Raw genomic sequence first — 15,358 nt, 5'->3', positions numbered from 1 at the left:
CGATGACGATGACTGTCTGCGATGGGTGATGGGCGAGACCGGGGGGATGTTTGAGTATTCTTGGGCGTGAGGCGTCAAACCATAACTCTGCTGGGCAGGAATACTGCGATGGGCTGGCGGGGGTGGAGGGACGTCGTCGTAGGGGGACGACTGGAGAGTTGGCCGACTGTCGTCGTCTTGTTCAAAGGAAAAGGTACGGGAGAAAGGGGCGCGCTGGGAAGACATGATCTTGTTTCAGCGCGGGCTGCCTTCTTGGCCGCCGGGGTGTGACGGCGAGCTGGACTAGGTTAGGAAGTCAAGTCAGGTCGACGCAAGGCAGGCGGAATGCGGGACTTGAGCGCGTTGGAATTGTGCGCGAGAAACCGCGGACGAGCGAGTGAAGAAACGAGGGAGTTGCAACTGAAAAACAGATGGAATTGGCCTGGCTGGAGAGCAGATGTTGGTGGTTGTGGTGGTGGGCAAGCAGCCTCTGAATCCTAGAGGGCCTAAGGTTGACCAGTCGTCCACACCCAAGTCGACACCAGCCGCCCCGGCCACAGCCACAGCCTTGCCCTGGCAACATGATCCGAAATAGAAACCGAGCTCTTTTGCAACATCTCGTCTTTCTGCGTGCTGGCAATTCGACGTCACTGTACATGTTTGCGCGCTATCAGGTCGAGAAACAAAAACGGTGACCGGTGATGCCGCCGTCGTTGGAACAAACGTCTTGTCGTCATGGTCGTTTCATGCGCTAAAAACATGCAGAATCGGGTCGTTTGAAAGAGTCGGGCTTCTCGCACGCGCATCACGAGGGCAAAGAGTGCCAGCAGTCGGGCTTGGGGACATGTCGAATTTATATGACCAACTTCTCTCAGGCCGCGCAATGCCCATCGTCAACTCCACCAGCCTACGTAAGCTGGTGATATCAATATGGCCGAATGCGCCTTGCAGACATTGGCCAGTGCAATCCATCTCTCTGAACTTGGCGTGTTGTCGCAGGGGACTTTTTGGGACATGGCCGTCGTGGCAGCGCCCGTCTCAAGGCCCATCCCTCACATGGACCACGCTCCAGCAAGCAAGACCCCCACCAAACAACAACAAACATCCTCCTTTTTGACACTCGAGACGACAGCCCAAGCGACCGACCGAGCGAGCGCCCCGACCCGACGGCCAAAGGGCTCAAGCTCCATCAAGCCCGCCCAAGCTCTCCCCGCAGTCAACCCCGCTCCCGCTCCCTCCCGACCGCCCGACCGAGAGCCTGCCATGCCAGCCTGGCACCTGTCAATGTCTGCATCCCTTTGCTGCTAGCCTAGGAATGCAAAAGTCTTCAGCCACGCCACCCTGCCGTACCGTACCGTACCGTACGAGCGCAGGGCTGATTCCGCGCATTTTTTTTAGAGGCTGACGACACGACCTGAATTGTTTCTTCACGGAACCCGCCGGCACCTGAGCTCCTTCAGCCCAGCCAGCCAGCGCTGCGCCCGGGCCGATGTGGCCGTACGAGCACGAGCGAAGAGGCGCTCACCACCATTTTTGGACTCCACTCTGCGCCGAGCGATCGACCGACCGGGCGCGAGCAGACGAGCAGAGATGGATGACTTTTTGGCTGACAGGTGACGGCAGACGCGAAGCTGTCGACGCCGTTGCCAGGTGCAGCGAGGAGCAAACGTAGGAGCAGGATCGAGCAGCAGGCCATCCGCCCGCCGTTGCTGTGCCGATTTTGCGCATAAGCAAAGCAGCAGTCAGTCAGTCATTCAGTCAGAGTGGGTCCGCCTCTCCCTCAGCAGCCGGGCAGCAAAAGTCCCTGCCTCTAAGCAAAACACCCGCAACAAGAGTCTTCGCCGCTGATGGAGCAAAACATTGTCGACCGACTGCCAAATGATGACGTGACATGACGGCTCGACGGCGCGCCCGTCCACACGCCTTTTTCCCCGCAACCGGTCAGATGGATGAGGGAATTGTGCCGGACGGTGGGTTTTGTGGGGATGAAGCGATCCAGACGCGTCGAGAGGTTTGTTTTGGGCGGTGCTCGTGATGGCCAGGTGGAGACGGTTGAGGATCCACTGTGCCGAGATGGTTTTGGGGTGGCGAGTGAGCGAGATGTCGCGACGATGCGAATCGTGTCGTGTCGTCCACCTCTGTCCTGGAAATGATGTTCTTTCCATATTCTCCAGCAGCAATCACTATTCATGCCTTTCATGCTGTTCTGCTTTCTCTCCCCATCTCACTCCACCGCAAGAAGCTCGCCTCCTGCCCACCATCACGACTCATGAACACCTCGGCAGCACCCTTCCTCAATCCCTCCATCCACAGCCAAACAGAGCAAACACTCGATCTACACAAGCATGCCACCACAGCCTCCCTCCTCATCCCATCCCATCTCATCTCCTCTCATCTCGATCAACCCAACCCGTCCATCATCCTCAAAGGCGTTTGTCAAAATGCTCAGTGTATCCCTACCCAACTCTTCCCGTGCCGCCCCTGCTGCCTTGCTTCAGCTAGGAAGACGTGCGTGGACCCTGAATCATGCCAGAGGACCAAATACGCAGCATCCAAACCGAATCCGGAGTGGAGCGTCTGCCTGCCGACAGGACGGGATGGATGGCGAAGTCTTTTGCGAAGCACTGCACTGTCGCAGCGCTATCCAATTGTGTTCACGGCTTGCGAGATCCGATGCGTGCTTGCTTCCGCCACTCGTCCAGCTACAGTAAGTAAGGTAGGTTGAGGAAGTAGAGAGGCGTCATCAATTGTCCGCCCGTTCGTTCTTTGCAACTGTGATGCCACTACCGCAGGGAGCCGCAACATTTACTGCGATGAACAGGTATGTAGCAGACGTGAAAAATAGACCAGACCAGATAGCGAGCAATGCAGATGTTAGTATGAGCATACAGTAGATATTCCAGCACCGTAGTCGGCCGCGCGGCTACAAACATTCATTTGTGTGAGAAGCCAGCCAGCCGCGGGTTCTTCGTATCGGTCATTGCATTTCTAAAAATAAGGACGGGAGCTGCTCCATATTAAGTATTAAGCTTCTTTTGTACGGGAGATTTCTATACGTTGCTGTGTTTCATTTTCTCGTGTTTGCATGTACTCGCTACTGTACGAGGACTGCAGGTATGCGTCTTTACGCGAAAGGAGGTCGCAGGTGCTGTTGATGCTCTTGTGTCTGCTATTGTGTAAGAAGAGCAGAGATGCAATAGTGGTGCGAGATGGGCTTGGAAATTCGGATCGCTCGATTGTTGGATGGATGGATTCAGGATTGATGAGGGAGGGGAAAGGGGATGCGCGGTTGAGAGTTGAATAGCAGCTGCAGCAGCGACTGTGATTGTATGTGGAGTTCTCCAATTCAGCAGTACACCAGTAGAAGACCCTACAAGTCGCACTTCAAATACCAACGAACGCTCAGGGGACGCGGTGGCTGTCTATACAAACAAAGCTAAAAAGTAGCAGCGACGCGTCGACATTTGGGCAGGGAGGCGGTATTCGTGAAGCCTTTGCTATAGACTCTTGAAGATGCACGACTTTTGGGCTCTCTAAGCCTCGACGACTTGTGGGCAGATGAGCCCCAACAACTCTTGACGCTGATGTGGAAAATAGGGGGGCAAGAATAGAGGTACATGCAACAAAAGCATCCAGCATCCACACTCTTCCCCCTCCCCCCTTTTCCCACACCCCAGGCAAAGGCAAAGCCTCCTCATCAGCCCATAGGTCGTTCTCCTTACCGCACGCCACTTCTCAACCTCACGCGCTTACCCCTACCCCATCTGTCCTCTTCTCCTTCTCCCTCTTCCTCTTCTTCACCTCTACCTTCTGCAACGTCTCGATCAACGACACCAGAGCAGCATATCCGCATCTTCTCCTCCTTGTCATTCGATTTGAAGCATACGCGACATGAGGACGGAGGAGTTGAGACGTGAGTTTGCGCATGTCGTTTCCGGAGTAGGCAGCTACGGAGGCAGCTACAGAGGAGGAGGAAGCGGAGGTTAGCCAAGAGACTGCCGAAGTGCAGGAAACCCAGTAATGGATGCGTGTTGCCGTGCACACGCGGTGCGGTGCGAGGCATTCGGAATCAAGTTGGAGTTGCCTCTCCTCAATTCTGCGGGCTAGAGAATTGGATGTTAGCTGGCACAACAGACGAATTGTTTGAAGCAGGACGGGCGTGCGGAGTGAGTGTCGTTGTTGGAGAAGGAAGGGGGGTCTGGAGGAGAGACAGACGAGGAAGGGGGAGGGGGAAGGGAAAGGGACAGAGAAAGGGTGCAAAGGAAATTTATGTTGGCAAGTGAGTGAGCGCATCATCACAGGCCTACCGCCCATCACCATCACAAAGCACAAAGCACAATCGACAAACCGCCCACACACACACCGACAAAAATCAACAGTCCGTCATCACCACACCATAATATTCTCAGCTCAGCTGTTCTCGAAAAGGGGGGTAGAGCAGAAGCAAAGACAGACAGCGTACACTACATCCAAAAAACGACAGAGAGACAACTTCAAGATCCAAAAGGCAGAGGGGATTGAGAGCAGAGCACAGCAGCATCAACCAAAAAGACGCAATCGAAAAGACAACAAATTCTCGCAACACATCCAAAAACCCGCCCGAGTACCATCCAATCCATTTCCAATCCATCCATCATCCATCGTTCCATCATCCAATCCAACCAACCGGTCCCATTGCGCAAATCCGATTCCATCCCATCCAATCCAATCCATCCAATTCCCCCACCCAAGAGCGACGAAAGCAACAACGCGCGCAAGAGCAAAAAGCAGCAGCAGCGCTAGCCGTCCCAGTCGTTCGTCCCTCGTCTCGATCGTCTCTCATTGCGGCCAGAGCGAATAATATCGTCTCCACGGGTCTTGTGTTTTTCGTTCCCACCCTCGCTCGCTTGTTTTCAAATCGTGTGTCCCGTCCCTATCTTTTTTCATTCTCACACATGACGGGGCGTAGGGGAGGAAAAAAAGAGTACATGTTGCAGTGCAGGAAGGAGAATGGGGCAAGTTGCAGTGTTGCGTAAAGCCATGGTGCAGCAGCAGTCTTTCATGAAAAGCACGACAACTGAAAGGAAAAAGGGGAAGCAGAAAAGGGTGAGGGAACCTTGAACTCAGCCCTGTTTGGAGACGGATTCAACAACGGACAGGCCGCCATTGTTTCCAATTCCCGTTAGAAGGACCAAGCAAAGTGTCCACCTCGAGAGAAGGAAAAGCAAAATTGACAGACGAAGAAAAAGAAGTGCCAGGCTTGTCAAGTTTACAGGGGAATCGTATCTTTGGAAAACGCAGTAAGCCATCTGAGAACCTACGGAAACAGAACCCCGCTTGGCACGAAATCCGCAGTAGTCAGCAATGATGTGAAAAAAAAAGAGTACAAGATAGGGGAACGTTGTGTAGAGGCAAATGCAGGGTGTGCAAAAGGGGAAGACAGGCCGAGCCGTGGCGAACCCGTGATGAAGGGCGCTCTCGAGAAAAAGCAGCTGAGATCTGCCAGCAATGCAAGCCGCGCTGCATCCGCATGGAAAAGGAAGTCGGGCCAGGGATGCCAGTCAAGGAAGCCGTACTGGGTGATGATGGCGCAGAGGAACATCAAGCAGGCAGAGGCGAATGGTTGACGCGGGCGAGTGTTGAATGTTGCAGGAGCTGTGTGTGCGTTGCCGAATGCAGCAATCCAATGTTACACCGATGGACTGCAGTTCGTTTGCCTGCGCAGCTCCTCGAATCCAACCCCTGCTGTGTAGAGAGGTGGGTACATGATTCTCTGTAGGGAAGGGGATCCTAATATTCCCGGGCCGCAGTCGCGTAATCGATGAAGGGAGAGACAGGATGCAGGGGCCTAATTAGGAAGCTGTGCCCGCGTCAAACCAGGATTGACGCTCGAGTCGCGCAAGAAGGCCCTCGTTCGCAGATCATCTCGAGATAAGCCACCGGCAGGCTGACAGCTCTTCGTGTGCTTTTTTAAGGCGAGGCGTCGCGCTTCGACCTCTTGCTACGCTCAAGCCAGCGCCTCTTGCCTACGCGCGTCTCAAAGTGCGGCGCAACGTCTTGACCTGCGGCCACCATGGTGCTACGCATCTTGTTGCGGTAGGCGTCGACTGCTTTTGTTAGAACATCATCTTTCCCTCATATCAGTTACTTACGAGATCTCTGCAGAAACAGCGTACGTCCTGCAAACACTCTGCTCTGACTCCAGGTCATGCGGTAGCCCAGGTCGTTCAGGGTGACTTCTTTGTGCCTCTTGGCCCGCGTCATGCGAGGACGTGGGACTTTGGCCTCGGAACCGTCGAGCATCGGCACAGGCACCAAAGTCCTTCCAGTGACGGGGATGGGACCACTCGTGCCGTCGTCCTTTTCCTCAGGTTCAGGGTCATCGGTGAAGAAGCGGGTTCCACGAGGCGACGCGGGAGGCGATTGCATCTGGGTCGGGAAGTAGGAGCGGGGGTAAACCGAGTTGCTCTTGCGGTAGGAATCCGGCATCTCTTCCATGTTGACCTGGTCGAGCATGACGCGGACGCGCACACGAGTTCCCCTCTGAGCGTCGTCGACGAGGATGAACTTGCGGCGCTTGGCTTCGGGAAGGTCGCCAAAGAGCTCGAGGTTGCGCTCCTCATCCTCTTGCGCCTTGTTTGCCGAAGCTGCGTGGGATGGCGGAGGAGGAACCGGGGCCATGGACTGCTCGAGCGGCGGCATGCTGGGATTTCCAGCCGCAGGATTGGGCGGGTAGGTGGGATAAAAGCTGTTTGCTTGGCGGACGTCGCCAGCAGGAGCGCCTGCTTGGCCGTTTGGGGCCTGGTGGTGATGGGTGTGGGTTCCCTCATTGTACTCATTCCCGGCTACACCAAAAAGAGAAATTAGCTATCGTTACCTTGTCTGACGATCGCGATCTGCGCCAGGGTACATGTCGTGCATGACGAGATGGGTACAGACGGGTACAAACGACGGTGCAGTGCGGGGGAAAAGTTACATCAAAAGGAGTAATAATGTACATGCAATACAAGTGCGATATAAAACGACAGGACATGATTATCATTGCAAATCCGTTTCAAAAGAGCGCAATCTCAAAGTCGCGCATCACATTTGTTGGAACATACCGCTAACGTCACCCGATCCGTCCGGCGCACCGCCCGGGTGTTCATGATGGTGGTGCAGCTGCGCACCGCCCATTCCCATGTTTGAAGGCCTGGGAGGAGCCCCAGCAATCCCAGCAGAATTAGGAATACCTGCGGCCGGCGCACCAGGTCCTGCCAAGTGGGTACCAGGCTGCGTCTGCTGTACTGCTTTCCTGTTGGTGATTTTCGCCATCCGTCGTACCCTCCTGCTGCGCAGACGAGGGTCTTGGTTGCTGTTCCTCCAGCTGTCAACGGCGCGCTGAATGAGTCCGCGCTTGCCGCGCAGACACGGGTTCAGTTGAGCGAGCGCCCAGCCCACCGTGTTGCACTCGGTCTCATAGTGAAGGCGGTTGCCCTTGTACATGTCCTTGGAGCAGCACGCGCGCGGGTAGACGCAGTTTTCAGATTTGAATTCCGCGGGCAGCTCGTCGACATTGACGGACTCGACGTCGCAGCGGATCGTGTACTCCATCTTGACGCGGTCTCTCGAGTACTCAAAAGCGATCCACTGGACACCGTTCGAATCTTGGCGCACTACCAGTGGTGTCGTGGCGGGAATCGGGCCGGGAGCGGCGCTCGGGTTGACGTTGGAGTTGGGAGGAGCACCCGAGTGCATGCTACCAGCGCTGCCCGGAGGTGCTGTCGGCGTCCCCTGAGGATGTCCGAGTCCTGATGGCGGCCTCTGCAGAGGAGTCTGGTTGAGTTTGGTTCGTGGACTTCCCGGAAGCCCTGGCGTGTGAGGATGCGGCGCTGGTTGATGATGCATCGCCGGTTGTGCTTGCTGGTTCGACATCAACTGCGGCATGTTGGGAGCCGTTGGTGCCGTTTGCTGGTGCGTGTACGGCATTTGCCCAGGAATCTGATATGGCGGATAGTACATGCCTTGGGCGACCTGGGGGTTCGACTGGCCATACATTGGACGGCCATGTTGATCGTGCTGCGGCGACTGAATCGACGCGGGCGAATTCGACTGCGGAGTGTGGTAAATGGGCGGAAACTGCCTGTTCATGGTTGCGGTGGCCATGGAGAGGTCTGAAGCTTCTAGAGACGCGTCAGTCACAACATACGGCTTCCCTGTGGCGATCACGACGACGACGACAACGCGCGCGTTCAGACGCGTAGCTGGCCATCAACGACGGCAGACTTGACGAGAGAAGATGAGAGAGACGCACCTGACGACGTGTAACTTCCCGAAGTGCTGTTGGTGCTATAGGGACTTGGGTGAGCCGACGCGTAGTACGGAACCTCCTGCGGGTGCTGGCCGGGAGGGACTTGAACGTTGCTGACGTAGGGGGATTGGTGCTGTTGCTGCGAGGGAAGACCGTGGGGCGTCGGAGGGTGCGGTGAGGCGTAAGGCCCTTGGGTGGTTGGGTGCTGCGACGGATGCTGGGGTTGTTGAGGAGAATTGGGATGATGCTGTGTGTGTTGTTGTAGGACACCTGGTCGCGGATGAGGTTGCGGAGCTGGCAGGCCCTGCGAAGCCGAGTGGGGATGATGCTGGGAAGCGCGCCAACGTTAGCTGGATGTGCGCGACGTGAGAGTCGGCGGTGTGGCTGGCGGAACGATTGAGCGAAAAGGATGAGCGGTGGTCGACCCCTGCGTGCGAAGAGGAAATGGACAGAGAACCGAAAAGTGAAACAAGGCGGCCCCTCGAGGTGGAGTGGGAGAAAATAGAAAAAGCAAAGAATAGATGGTGATGGTTTGGGATGGATGTGTAGGTGATGACGCGGTGGGGCGAAGAGAAGGAAGGCGCAGCGCTCGCAGGTATGAAGCTCGAATGCGCTTTCCTTGTTTCTCTTTTGGCTCTTGCCCTCGAGCGAGTGTCTCAACGACCAAAGCCGGGGCCCGACGAGGATGTGACAGTGTTTTTTGGGGGGGACAGGGTCCGTGGATCACGGCGGCGTCGGCGACAGACAGCGGTCGCTTAAGAAAGAACAGAGTCGGGCAGGTGAGGTGTACAGCGAGCTAGGTGAAACGCAGCTTGGGCCCGGCGCAGACGAGACGCCGGACGCAACATGCATGGATCAAGCTGCTTGACAAGGTACAGCAGGCGACGGCGCAAGGCTGGGAGGTGGTCGAGTGCTGGGGAGGGGTAAGAAGAGAAGAAGGGACAAACCATGTAGCCTTGGGAGCACGCGGTCGGGATGCGGGATACGATGACTCGCCCGCGGTGACGGTGCGCGCAGAGAAATTGACAGGAAGAGGTATGCAGTGTGATGCAGAGATCAGACGCTGTCGCGAGACGAATCGACGGCGATGGGCGCGAGCGACGACAATTCTGCCGGGCGACAATGAGGCGATGGCAAGAGAAGAAGTTGTTGTTGTTGTCGTTGCAAGCAAGCAAGCACCAAGTGGATGGAAAATGACAGGGCAAGCGTGTCCGGTGGAGAGAGGCAGGCCACAGAAAGAGCAGGGAGAGACTCACAAGATTCTCCGCCACAGGCGCCGACCTTCCTTATACCCTGGACTCTCTCTCTTGTTATTATTACGACTCCAGCACAAGTCAGTCCGTTCTTGGGCTCCCGATAGCAGTGTGGGCGGGCAGGCGGAGCGAAGACAGGCTTCCAACGGCGACCGTGCGGAAAGGCCCCAGTCACTACGCGTGCTACTGGCTGCAGCGGATGAGTGGAGCCCTGACCTCTCAAATATAAACTTCAAACCACCCTAAAAGCCCGCCCGTAAGCCACTCGCCCCAGCTGCAGAGACGGAGGGATTGCCTAATCCATACAACTGACTCGTGGGCCTTAGTAATGCTCTCGCCGTGAAACCCGAGACTCTGTATGCCTGCATTATTGTTGCTCGTTCTACAATGGCATCCATCCATTGCTGCGATAACTCCATGAAATTTGCAAGAAGCACTTGTGTGCACAAGGAGTCCTCGTTCTCTTTGTAGTCACCTCAATTTCAACACCATGTCCAAATATCGCGTACCCCTGATGACTCCCCACACCCACGACCCCCTACCACCTCCCACCACCCCCCGGCTCTCCCATTCCTTGTCGTTGCTCTCCCTCTCTCTCTGGCCGCGCCCCGTCACCTGCCGCTCCAGATCTGACAAGTCTGCCTCTACCCCGTCCGATCCCTCATAATCGACGCGCACAGAGCAGCTGTTTTGCGCAGACAAGGGAGACGGCCGATCACTCCCCAAGCATCTGGCCTGTACGTCCCGCTGTCGTCGACCTTTTAGAGGCAAACCAGCCACACCATCCAGCCCGCTGTCACTCATGTCGTCCTCGACCGCAAACACCACTGCCGCCGCTGGGCTGGATGGCGTTCGGGCGCTTTCTTCCCTCGGCCCCTGATAGGTCGGCTTGTTGGACATGGCGCGGCACAACGGCGTCGACTCACCACTGGCTGCTCCTCCGCGGGCGGATGGCCTATCCACTCCCGCCGCCCGGCTTTTTTTCAGTGCCCAGGCTGGCTCTGTGCTTCGACGCGATCGGCGCCTTCGTTCTGCGTACGTAACTGACATCCCGGCTGCTCGCTCGCTCGCTCCCTACCGCTGTCGTTGTTTTGTTCGCCTTCTTTTTTCGTCGCGTTGCAGCTGTCAACCACAGTCGAGGAGAATAGAAAACATGCTTGGCACGGCTGCTAGCGCAACCACTCTATGCACCTGCTGAATCGTAGTCGTCACGTCGTTGAATCGGAGCCCGAACCGACTGGAGCGCGTGAGGATCCCATGGGTTACACTTTTGCTCGCTATGCTCCCAGTGGTGCCTTGGGCTGGAATGCACCAGCGCAGTCGGCCTTGCGGAAGCATCGGCCTGGTCGTCCCGAATGCTCCCCGACGTCGTCGTCGCAAGAAACTCTGAACAAACTTCGTCTTGCCACCACCGCAACGCGCCCTCGCTCGCCTGCTCCAACGCCGCCTTGCTGTTGACGCGGTCCTTTGCGTCTCATGTTTATTCACCTCTTCGCAGCCGACCGGCGACTCGCCAACCACCGGCAAGAAACGGCTGTTGTATCAGCATGACATTCCGCCCTTCTTCGGCTGTTGTTGTCGTCTTTTTTGTTATGGCATGGCGACTCGGGCCACCAAAACCGGGACCGATACGAGCACGAAACTTGGTCTCAAAAAACGCCAGTGCGCCCGCAGAGCCCTCAACGCGGCTTGATCATTGTGGATGCGTCGCCCGCTCCGGTGATGATCAATCAGGTCATGATGGACGTCGAGTTGCTCAAAGAGCGATTGCCCTCGACGCATGATAAAGCCCTCGCTCTCACCCGCCCGGCTTCCATGATGATTGGCCCCTGGACCTCGGACGTCTAGACCTTTGGATGAGATTGTGCGGCGCGTTCACGCGTCAATGTGGAGATGGCATCAACCGCGCCGCAGCTGACCTTTTGGTGTGCGGAGCACGCTTCTGCTCTTGGCCGCGAAAAGGGAACGAATGCAGTTGCATGGCACCGCAGACCGGCCGAGGATGCAGTCTTCGCGGTCGACTCGCGCGTTCAGGTGCCGCACAGAGAATCCAACAGCTGACACGTGATGAGACGCAACTGGTGACAGCCAAGCGCCCGGCAAAGCGCGGAGATGATGGACGCAGCGTCGAGTCATGGTCGCACACAATGCTCCAAGTTCTCGCCCCATCCGCGAGGCGGCGACTTGCAGCTCCATATTGTCGTTTGCGTATCACACTTTTTATTTTCTCTCCGTTTGCCGCGGTCAAGGCCTTGCAGAAAGAGCGGCTGGTACTGATCACTTCTGGTGCATGTGCTATGGAGATCGCCACGAGCAACCTCGAGTCAGCCTGGCGACGGGTCCGCGTCCAGTTGCGTAGCACACGCCGACATGTTGTTGATGTTGATCTGTTGATGCTCTCCACCCGTGGATCCCGGCTGACGTTCCTGGTTTGCATCTTGGCCACCCATGTCTACCCGTAGGCACGTCCAACGGTCCACGCATTGTTGACGGGGGCCGAATTTGGGGTCCTCATGCTTGTTCGCTCACGCCGGCCAGGAACGCTGCTCCTATCTTGCGGGCAGATCGTGGTTGAATGCTCCTGCAACATGCGTGCTTTTTTCTATTTCTCAACGTCTTCTACTGCCGGCCGGATTGCATGTCCTTTTGGACGGCTCCCTCCGGAAGGCGCTTCTGCTCGGTCAACAAGTCCAAGCGAGGTGCGCTACCAAATCACTCAGCCAGTTTCAGTCAGAGGCGAGCGACTGCGCAGTCGCGCCTGTTGGAAAAGGCGGACACAAGGCCGGTAGTCGACGACGAGTATACGCAGAATTAAGGTTGCTGCTGTCACGGCGTGTCACGAACCTTGTAGAGACTGAGCTCAGGGCTCCCTAGCCCGTGATTTTCTCAGGCCCTTCCCTGGCTTCCCGAGATTCCTTGAGACTCTTCCCGCTGTTGCAGCGGTCAAGGAGCTGCTGATGCCTGCGCTCGCCTCAGACACCCACCTTGGCTGATCCACTCTCCATGACAACAACATCAACGGTTCGCAAAGTCGACTTTCGGCAGTTGATTCTGTTTTTTTGGCAATCTGCCGCATGACCTTGAAAGCTCCTCGAGCACGCCAGGGCGCCTTGATCTTGCGGCGTTAATCTTTTTTTTGGCAATCCTGCTCGACCAATTCGACGGCGCTTCCTCTTACCTTGACGGTTTGGCTGCGGACGGCCTGGCGACAAATGTCCATCGGCGCGGGGAACTCCCTGCTGTGCCGCTCTTTGCGCGCTGGGGTCAGGCCTGAATGACCGTTTCTGACAGGTCCATGGCAGCACTTGGCCCTAGCTCGGTATCGTGCATGGGCCGATGCATGCGCGCCGGTTCCATCATGATGTCAGGCCGAGTCTGCATCAAGAAGCTGGTGGATGCCATGGAGAGAGTGTGTGAAAAGAGGGCGTTGATTACGCACCCGTCCCGCGCCGCGAAGCATAAGTGGCATGCCACTCGACGGATACTGACTGGGGCGCATCAAGGCAAAACGTGCCATTTGATATCCTCAAGTCGCAACCTCCGCGTTTCTGCCCCAAGCGCCTCAGCCGTGAAACACTGCGCTTTGGCGAGTTCCAAGTCTCACCGTCGCCCAAAGGTCGTCGTCGACAGCAGCAACCAAGTCAGCCTGCGCGCCAAACAGCCAAACCACGGCAGGCAACCGCGGAGCAGGGGCATCCACGCATGCCACCGTGAAACTCGACGACAGCAGCAAAAGATGAGGTGGGCTTTGTAAGAATGACGAGAGAGACATCAAACATCTTGCTACACGCAGCACGAGGCGCGCCTGTAGTCGCCGGCTGCCCATTCTCGCCTCCTCTCCCCGGCTGACGTGGCTTGCATGGCTCTCGTCTTGAATTCCCAGGTCGATCGCAGGTGCATGTCCCGTGACGATGCAATCTTCCGGCGGAGAGGCGCCTGGGCCTTGGATCCTGGTGCCAAAAGTCGTGGCACATGGAAAGAATATTCTGCCCAAGATGCATTTGTCGTTCAAAGCACGCAGATAGAATCAAATAGTCGAAGTCGTACGTTGTAGGAATTGGTAGCATTCAACCTCTTCAGTCAGAAATAGAAGTCAATTTCCGTTGCAAACTCTGGTCCGAGGAGTTGTCGAATAGTCGCGTGTCACCAAGTTTTGGCACCAAGAATCTCTACTTTTCCCCACGGGCGCCTATCACCATCTCGCAAATCCCGCGAGCCCCATTTTTGGCAGCGTAGATATTCTGGCATCGCTCGCACCCGGGCGCAGGATGAATGGGCGTTGCGACTACCTTTGGACAGTCGTCCGGAGCTATAGCCAGCGGTTATTTCCTGGGCTGCAGCGAGAGCGCAAGCAGAGCAGCCTTTTGGTCGAGCAGTCCTCTGATCTCGTCTCGCATGTGCTCGACGGGTGTGTGCATCTACAGTTGTTTCTCCTTCGCTTGAGTGGGTGAATGGTGGGTTTGTAAGCGGCGGCCGTCATGCATCCAAGCCGTCGAACTAGAAGCTGGGCGGGCGGACAGTCGCGCATGACCGTTTGCTTTCGACGACGCCCCTTGGTCGAGCGAGCGAGCGAGCGAGCGATTCTGGGCCATCGCCGCCGGGCTGGCTGGGCTCGATTTTTTTTGGGCGACGCTTTGGCTGGGGCTGGCTGCTGTCTCGCGGCAATATGTCTGTCTCACACGTCATCTGTTCGCCTCGACTGCCGGCCGTTTGATCATTTGTAAATTGCCTCTCTTTGGTGCATCGTGGTCTCAAGAAACGAGGGAGAGGGCACAATAGGGTCGCCCGTCGATGCTGTCACGTCAGTCGGAACAATTGACCTGATCCGGCCTCCGGGTTTTACCATCGCCGCAACGCAGTCGCAGAGCTCTGTTGCCGGTTTTTTGTTTTTCTGCATATCCCAAATAAAAGGAATGGCTCTCGGAGAGCATTTTCCTGCTGCTCTCGTCTCCTATGCGGCGGTGCGCTAGGTAGTCTGCAGGGGCTGGGCGGCGGAGCAAGCATGCAGGCTGTACCACATTGCCAGATTGCGTTGTAATGCCGCCATGGCCGCCGTCGCCGCGAAAGCCATGGCCGTCCGGAAGCTGCTGTGCATTTGAGTCGCGGTGCATAGAGAGAAAGTGGGCGTCGGCGTTCGATGATTGTGGTGGTGGCTGTGGTTTGTGGTTGTGCTGCTGTCGGCCATGAAAAGCCATCCAGCGATGCAAGGTGCTGAGATACCCACTTCCCGCGTGCCGATGGGCTTGGTGTGACCTTCCTTCTGTACCTCCAAACCAGGTGCAAGGCTACACCACCTCGCTCCATCCCATTCACCCACCGACGCACGCATCTCCCTCCCCCTCGTCTTCCTCAGTGTTCGTTCCGCCCGCTGGCTCCCTGGCTCAGGTCCCCCATGCTTGGTTTCTGTTCAGCCATGAAAAAGATCCTCGCCCCCACGCGCGCCGCGCATGCGCTCCCTCCATGTCCCCGTCCGATCCGCCCACCCTTCCGCCCCCCTCTTTCTTTCGCTCAACTCATGCCGTGTATCCTCGACCTTGTGGCTCCACGAAACCAGCATTCCCAAATTCTAGCTCCATTCTAGAAATTCTCGCGTCTATGCTGCTTCCTTGACGCCGCCGCCGGCTTGCGTCCCGATCCGCACCGCACCGCGGCACCACCATCCATCATCCCAAGCTCTTGCAATATATGGAAAGCCGCGCGGATTTCTCCAGCCAGCCAGCCCGCTTCTCGGTCGAGTTGCACAACTTCGTCACCAACTGAATGCCGCTCTCTCTTTCAGGCCGAGTACAGATTCGATATCTGCTGCCTCCACGCGCGTCGTCGCGCACCCTGACCAACCAGTTGTGTGTCTGCTGCG

At 56.8% G+C, this 15,358-nt stretch overlaps 6 protein-coding genes across 6 annotated transcripts; 4 read left to right on the top strand and 2 right to left on the bottom strand.

Annotated features, from left to right (window-relative positions):
- Positions 1-773: 773 nt before the first annotated feature.
- Positions 774-1,708, top strand: BKA78DRAFT_27253 (uncharacterized protein). The gene has a single exon (XM_066885533.1). The coding sequence runs from the start codon at positions 910-912 to the stop codon at positions 1,285-1,287; it is 378 nt and encodes a 125-aa protein (XP_066740270.1). The 5' UTR covers positions 774-909; the 3' UTR covers positions 1,288-1,708.
- Positions 1,709-5,928: 4,220 nt separating this feature from the next.
- BKA78DRAFT_287388 (uncharacterized protein) lies at positions 5,929-9,683 on the bottom strand (the record flags this gene model as incomplete). The annotated part of the gene is made up of 5 exons (XM_066885729.1): positions 9,196-9,683; positions 8,252-8,576; positions 7,062-8,117; positions 6,111-6,803; positions 5,929-6,065 (listed from the first exon to the last, which is right to left on the bottom strand). The coding sequence occupies exons 1-5, from the start codon at positions 9,196-9,198 to the stop codon at positions 5,929-5,931; spliced, it is 2,214 nt and encodes a 737-aa protein (XP_066740269.1). The 5' UTR covers positions 9,199-9,683.
- BKA78DRAFT_27262 (uncharacterized protein) lies at positions 9,168-9,869 on the top strand. Its single transcript, XM_066885535.1, has one exon. It carries the CDS (start codon positions 9,286-9,288, stop codon positions 9,745-9,747), a length of 462 nt encoding a protein of 153 aa, XP_066740268.1. The 5' UTR covers positions 9,168-9,285; the 3' UTR covers positions 9,748-9,869.
- Positions 9,870-11,028: 1,159 nt separating this feature from the next.
- Positions 11,029-12,162, top strand: BKA78DRAFT_27211 (uncharacterized protein). Its single transcript, XM_066885526.1, has one exon. It carries the CDS (start codon positions 11,358-11,360, stop codon positions 11,961-11,963), a length of 606 nt encoding a protein of 201 aa, XP_066740267.1. The 5' UTR covers positions 11,029-11,357; the 3' UTR covers positions 11,964-12,162.
- A 514-nt stretch (positions 12,163-12,676) lies between these two features.
- On the top strand, positions 12,677-13,617 carry BKA78DRAFT_27209 (uncharacterized protein). The gene has a single exon (XM_066885525.1). The coding sequence runs from the start codon at positions 12,776-12,778 to the stop codon at positions 13,253-13,255; it is 480 nt and encodes a 159-aa protein (XP_066740266.1). The 5' UTR covers positions 12,677-12,775; the 3' UTR covers positions 13,256-13,617.
- A 647-nt stretch (positions 13,618-14,264) lies between these two features.
- Positions 14,265-15,045, bottom strand: BKA78DRAFT_27743 (uncharacterized protein). The gene is made up of 2 exons (XM_066885582.1): positions 14,726-15,045; positions 14,265-14,672 (listed from the first exon to the last, which is right to left on the bottom strand). The coding sequence occupies exons 1-2, from the start codon at positions 14,828-14,830 to the stop codon at positions 14,304-14,306; spliced, it is 474 nt and encodes a 157-aa protein (XP_066740265.1). The 5' UTR covers positions 14,831-15,045; the 3' UTR covers positions 14,265-14,303.
- Positions 15,046-15,358: the final 313 nt, after the last annotated feature.

This window comes from Phyllosticta capitalensis (genome assembly GCF_038381095.1).
Source record: "Phyllosticta capitalensis strain CBS 128856 chromosome Unknown BKA78scaffold_10, whole genome shotgun sequence".
Lineage (NCBI taxonomy): Eukaryota > Fungi > Ascomycota > Dothideomycetes > Botryosphaeriales > Phyllostictaceae > Phyllosticta > Phyllosticta capitalensis.
This window is presented reverse-complemented; position numbering and strand designations above follow the sequence as displayed.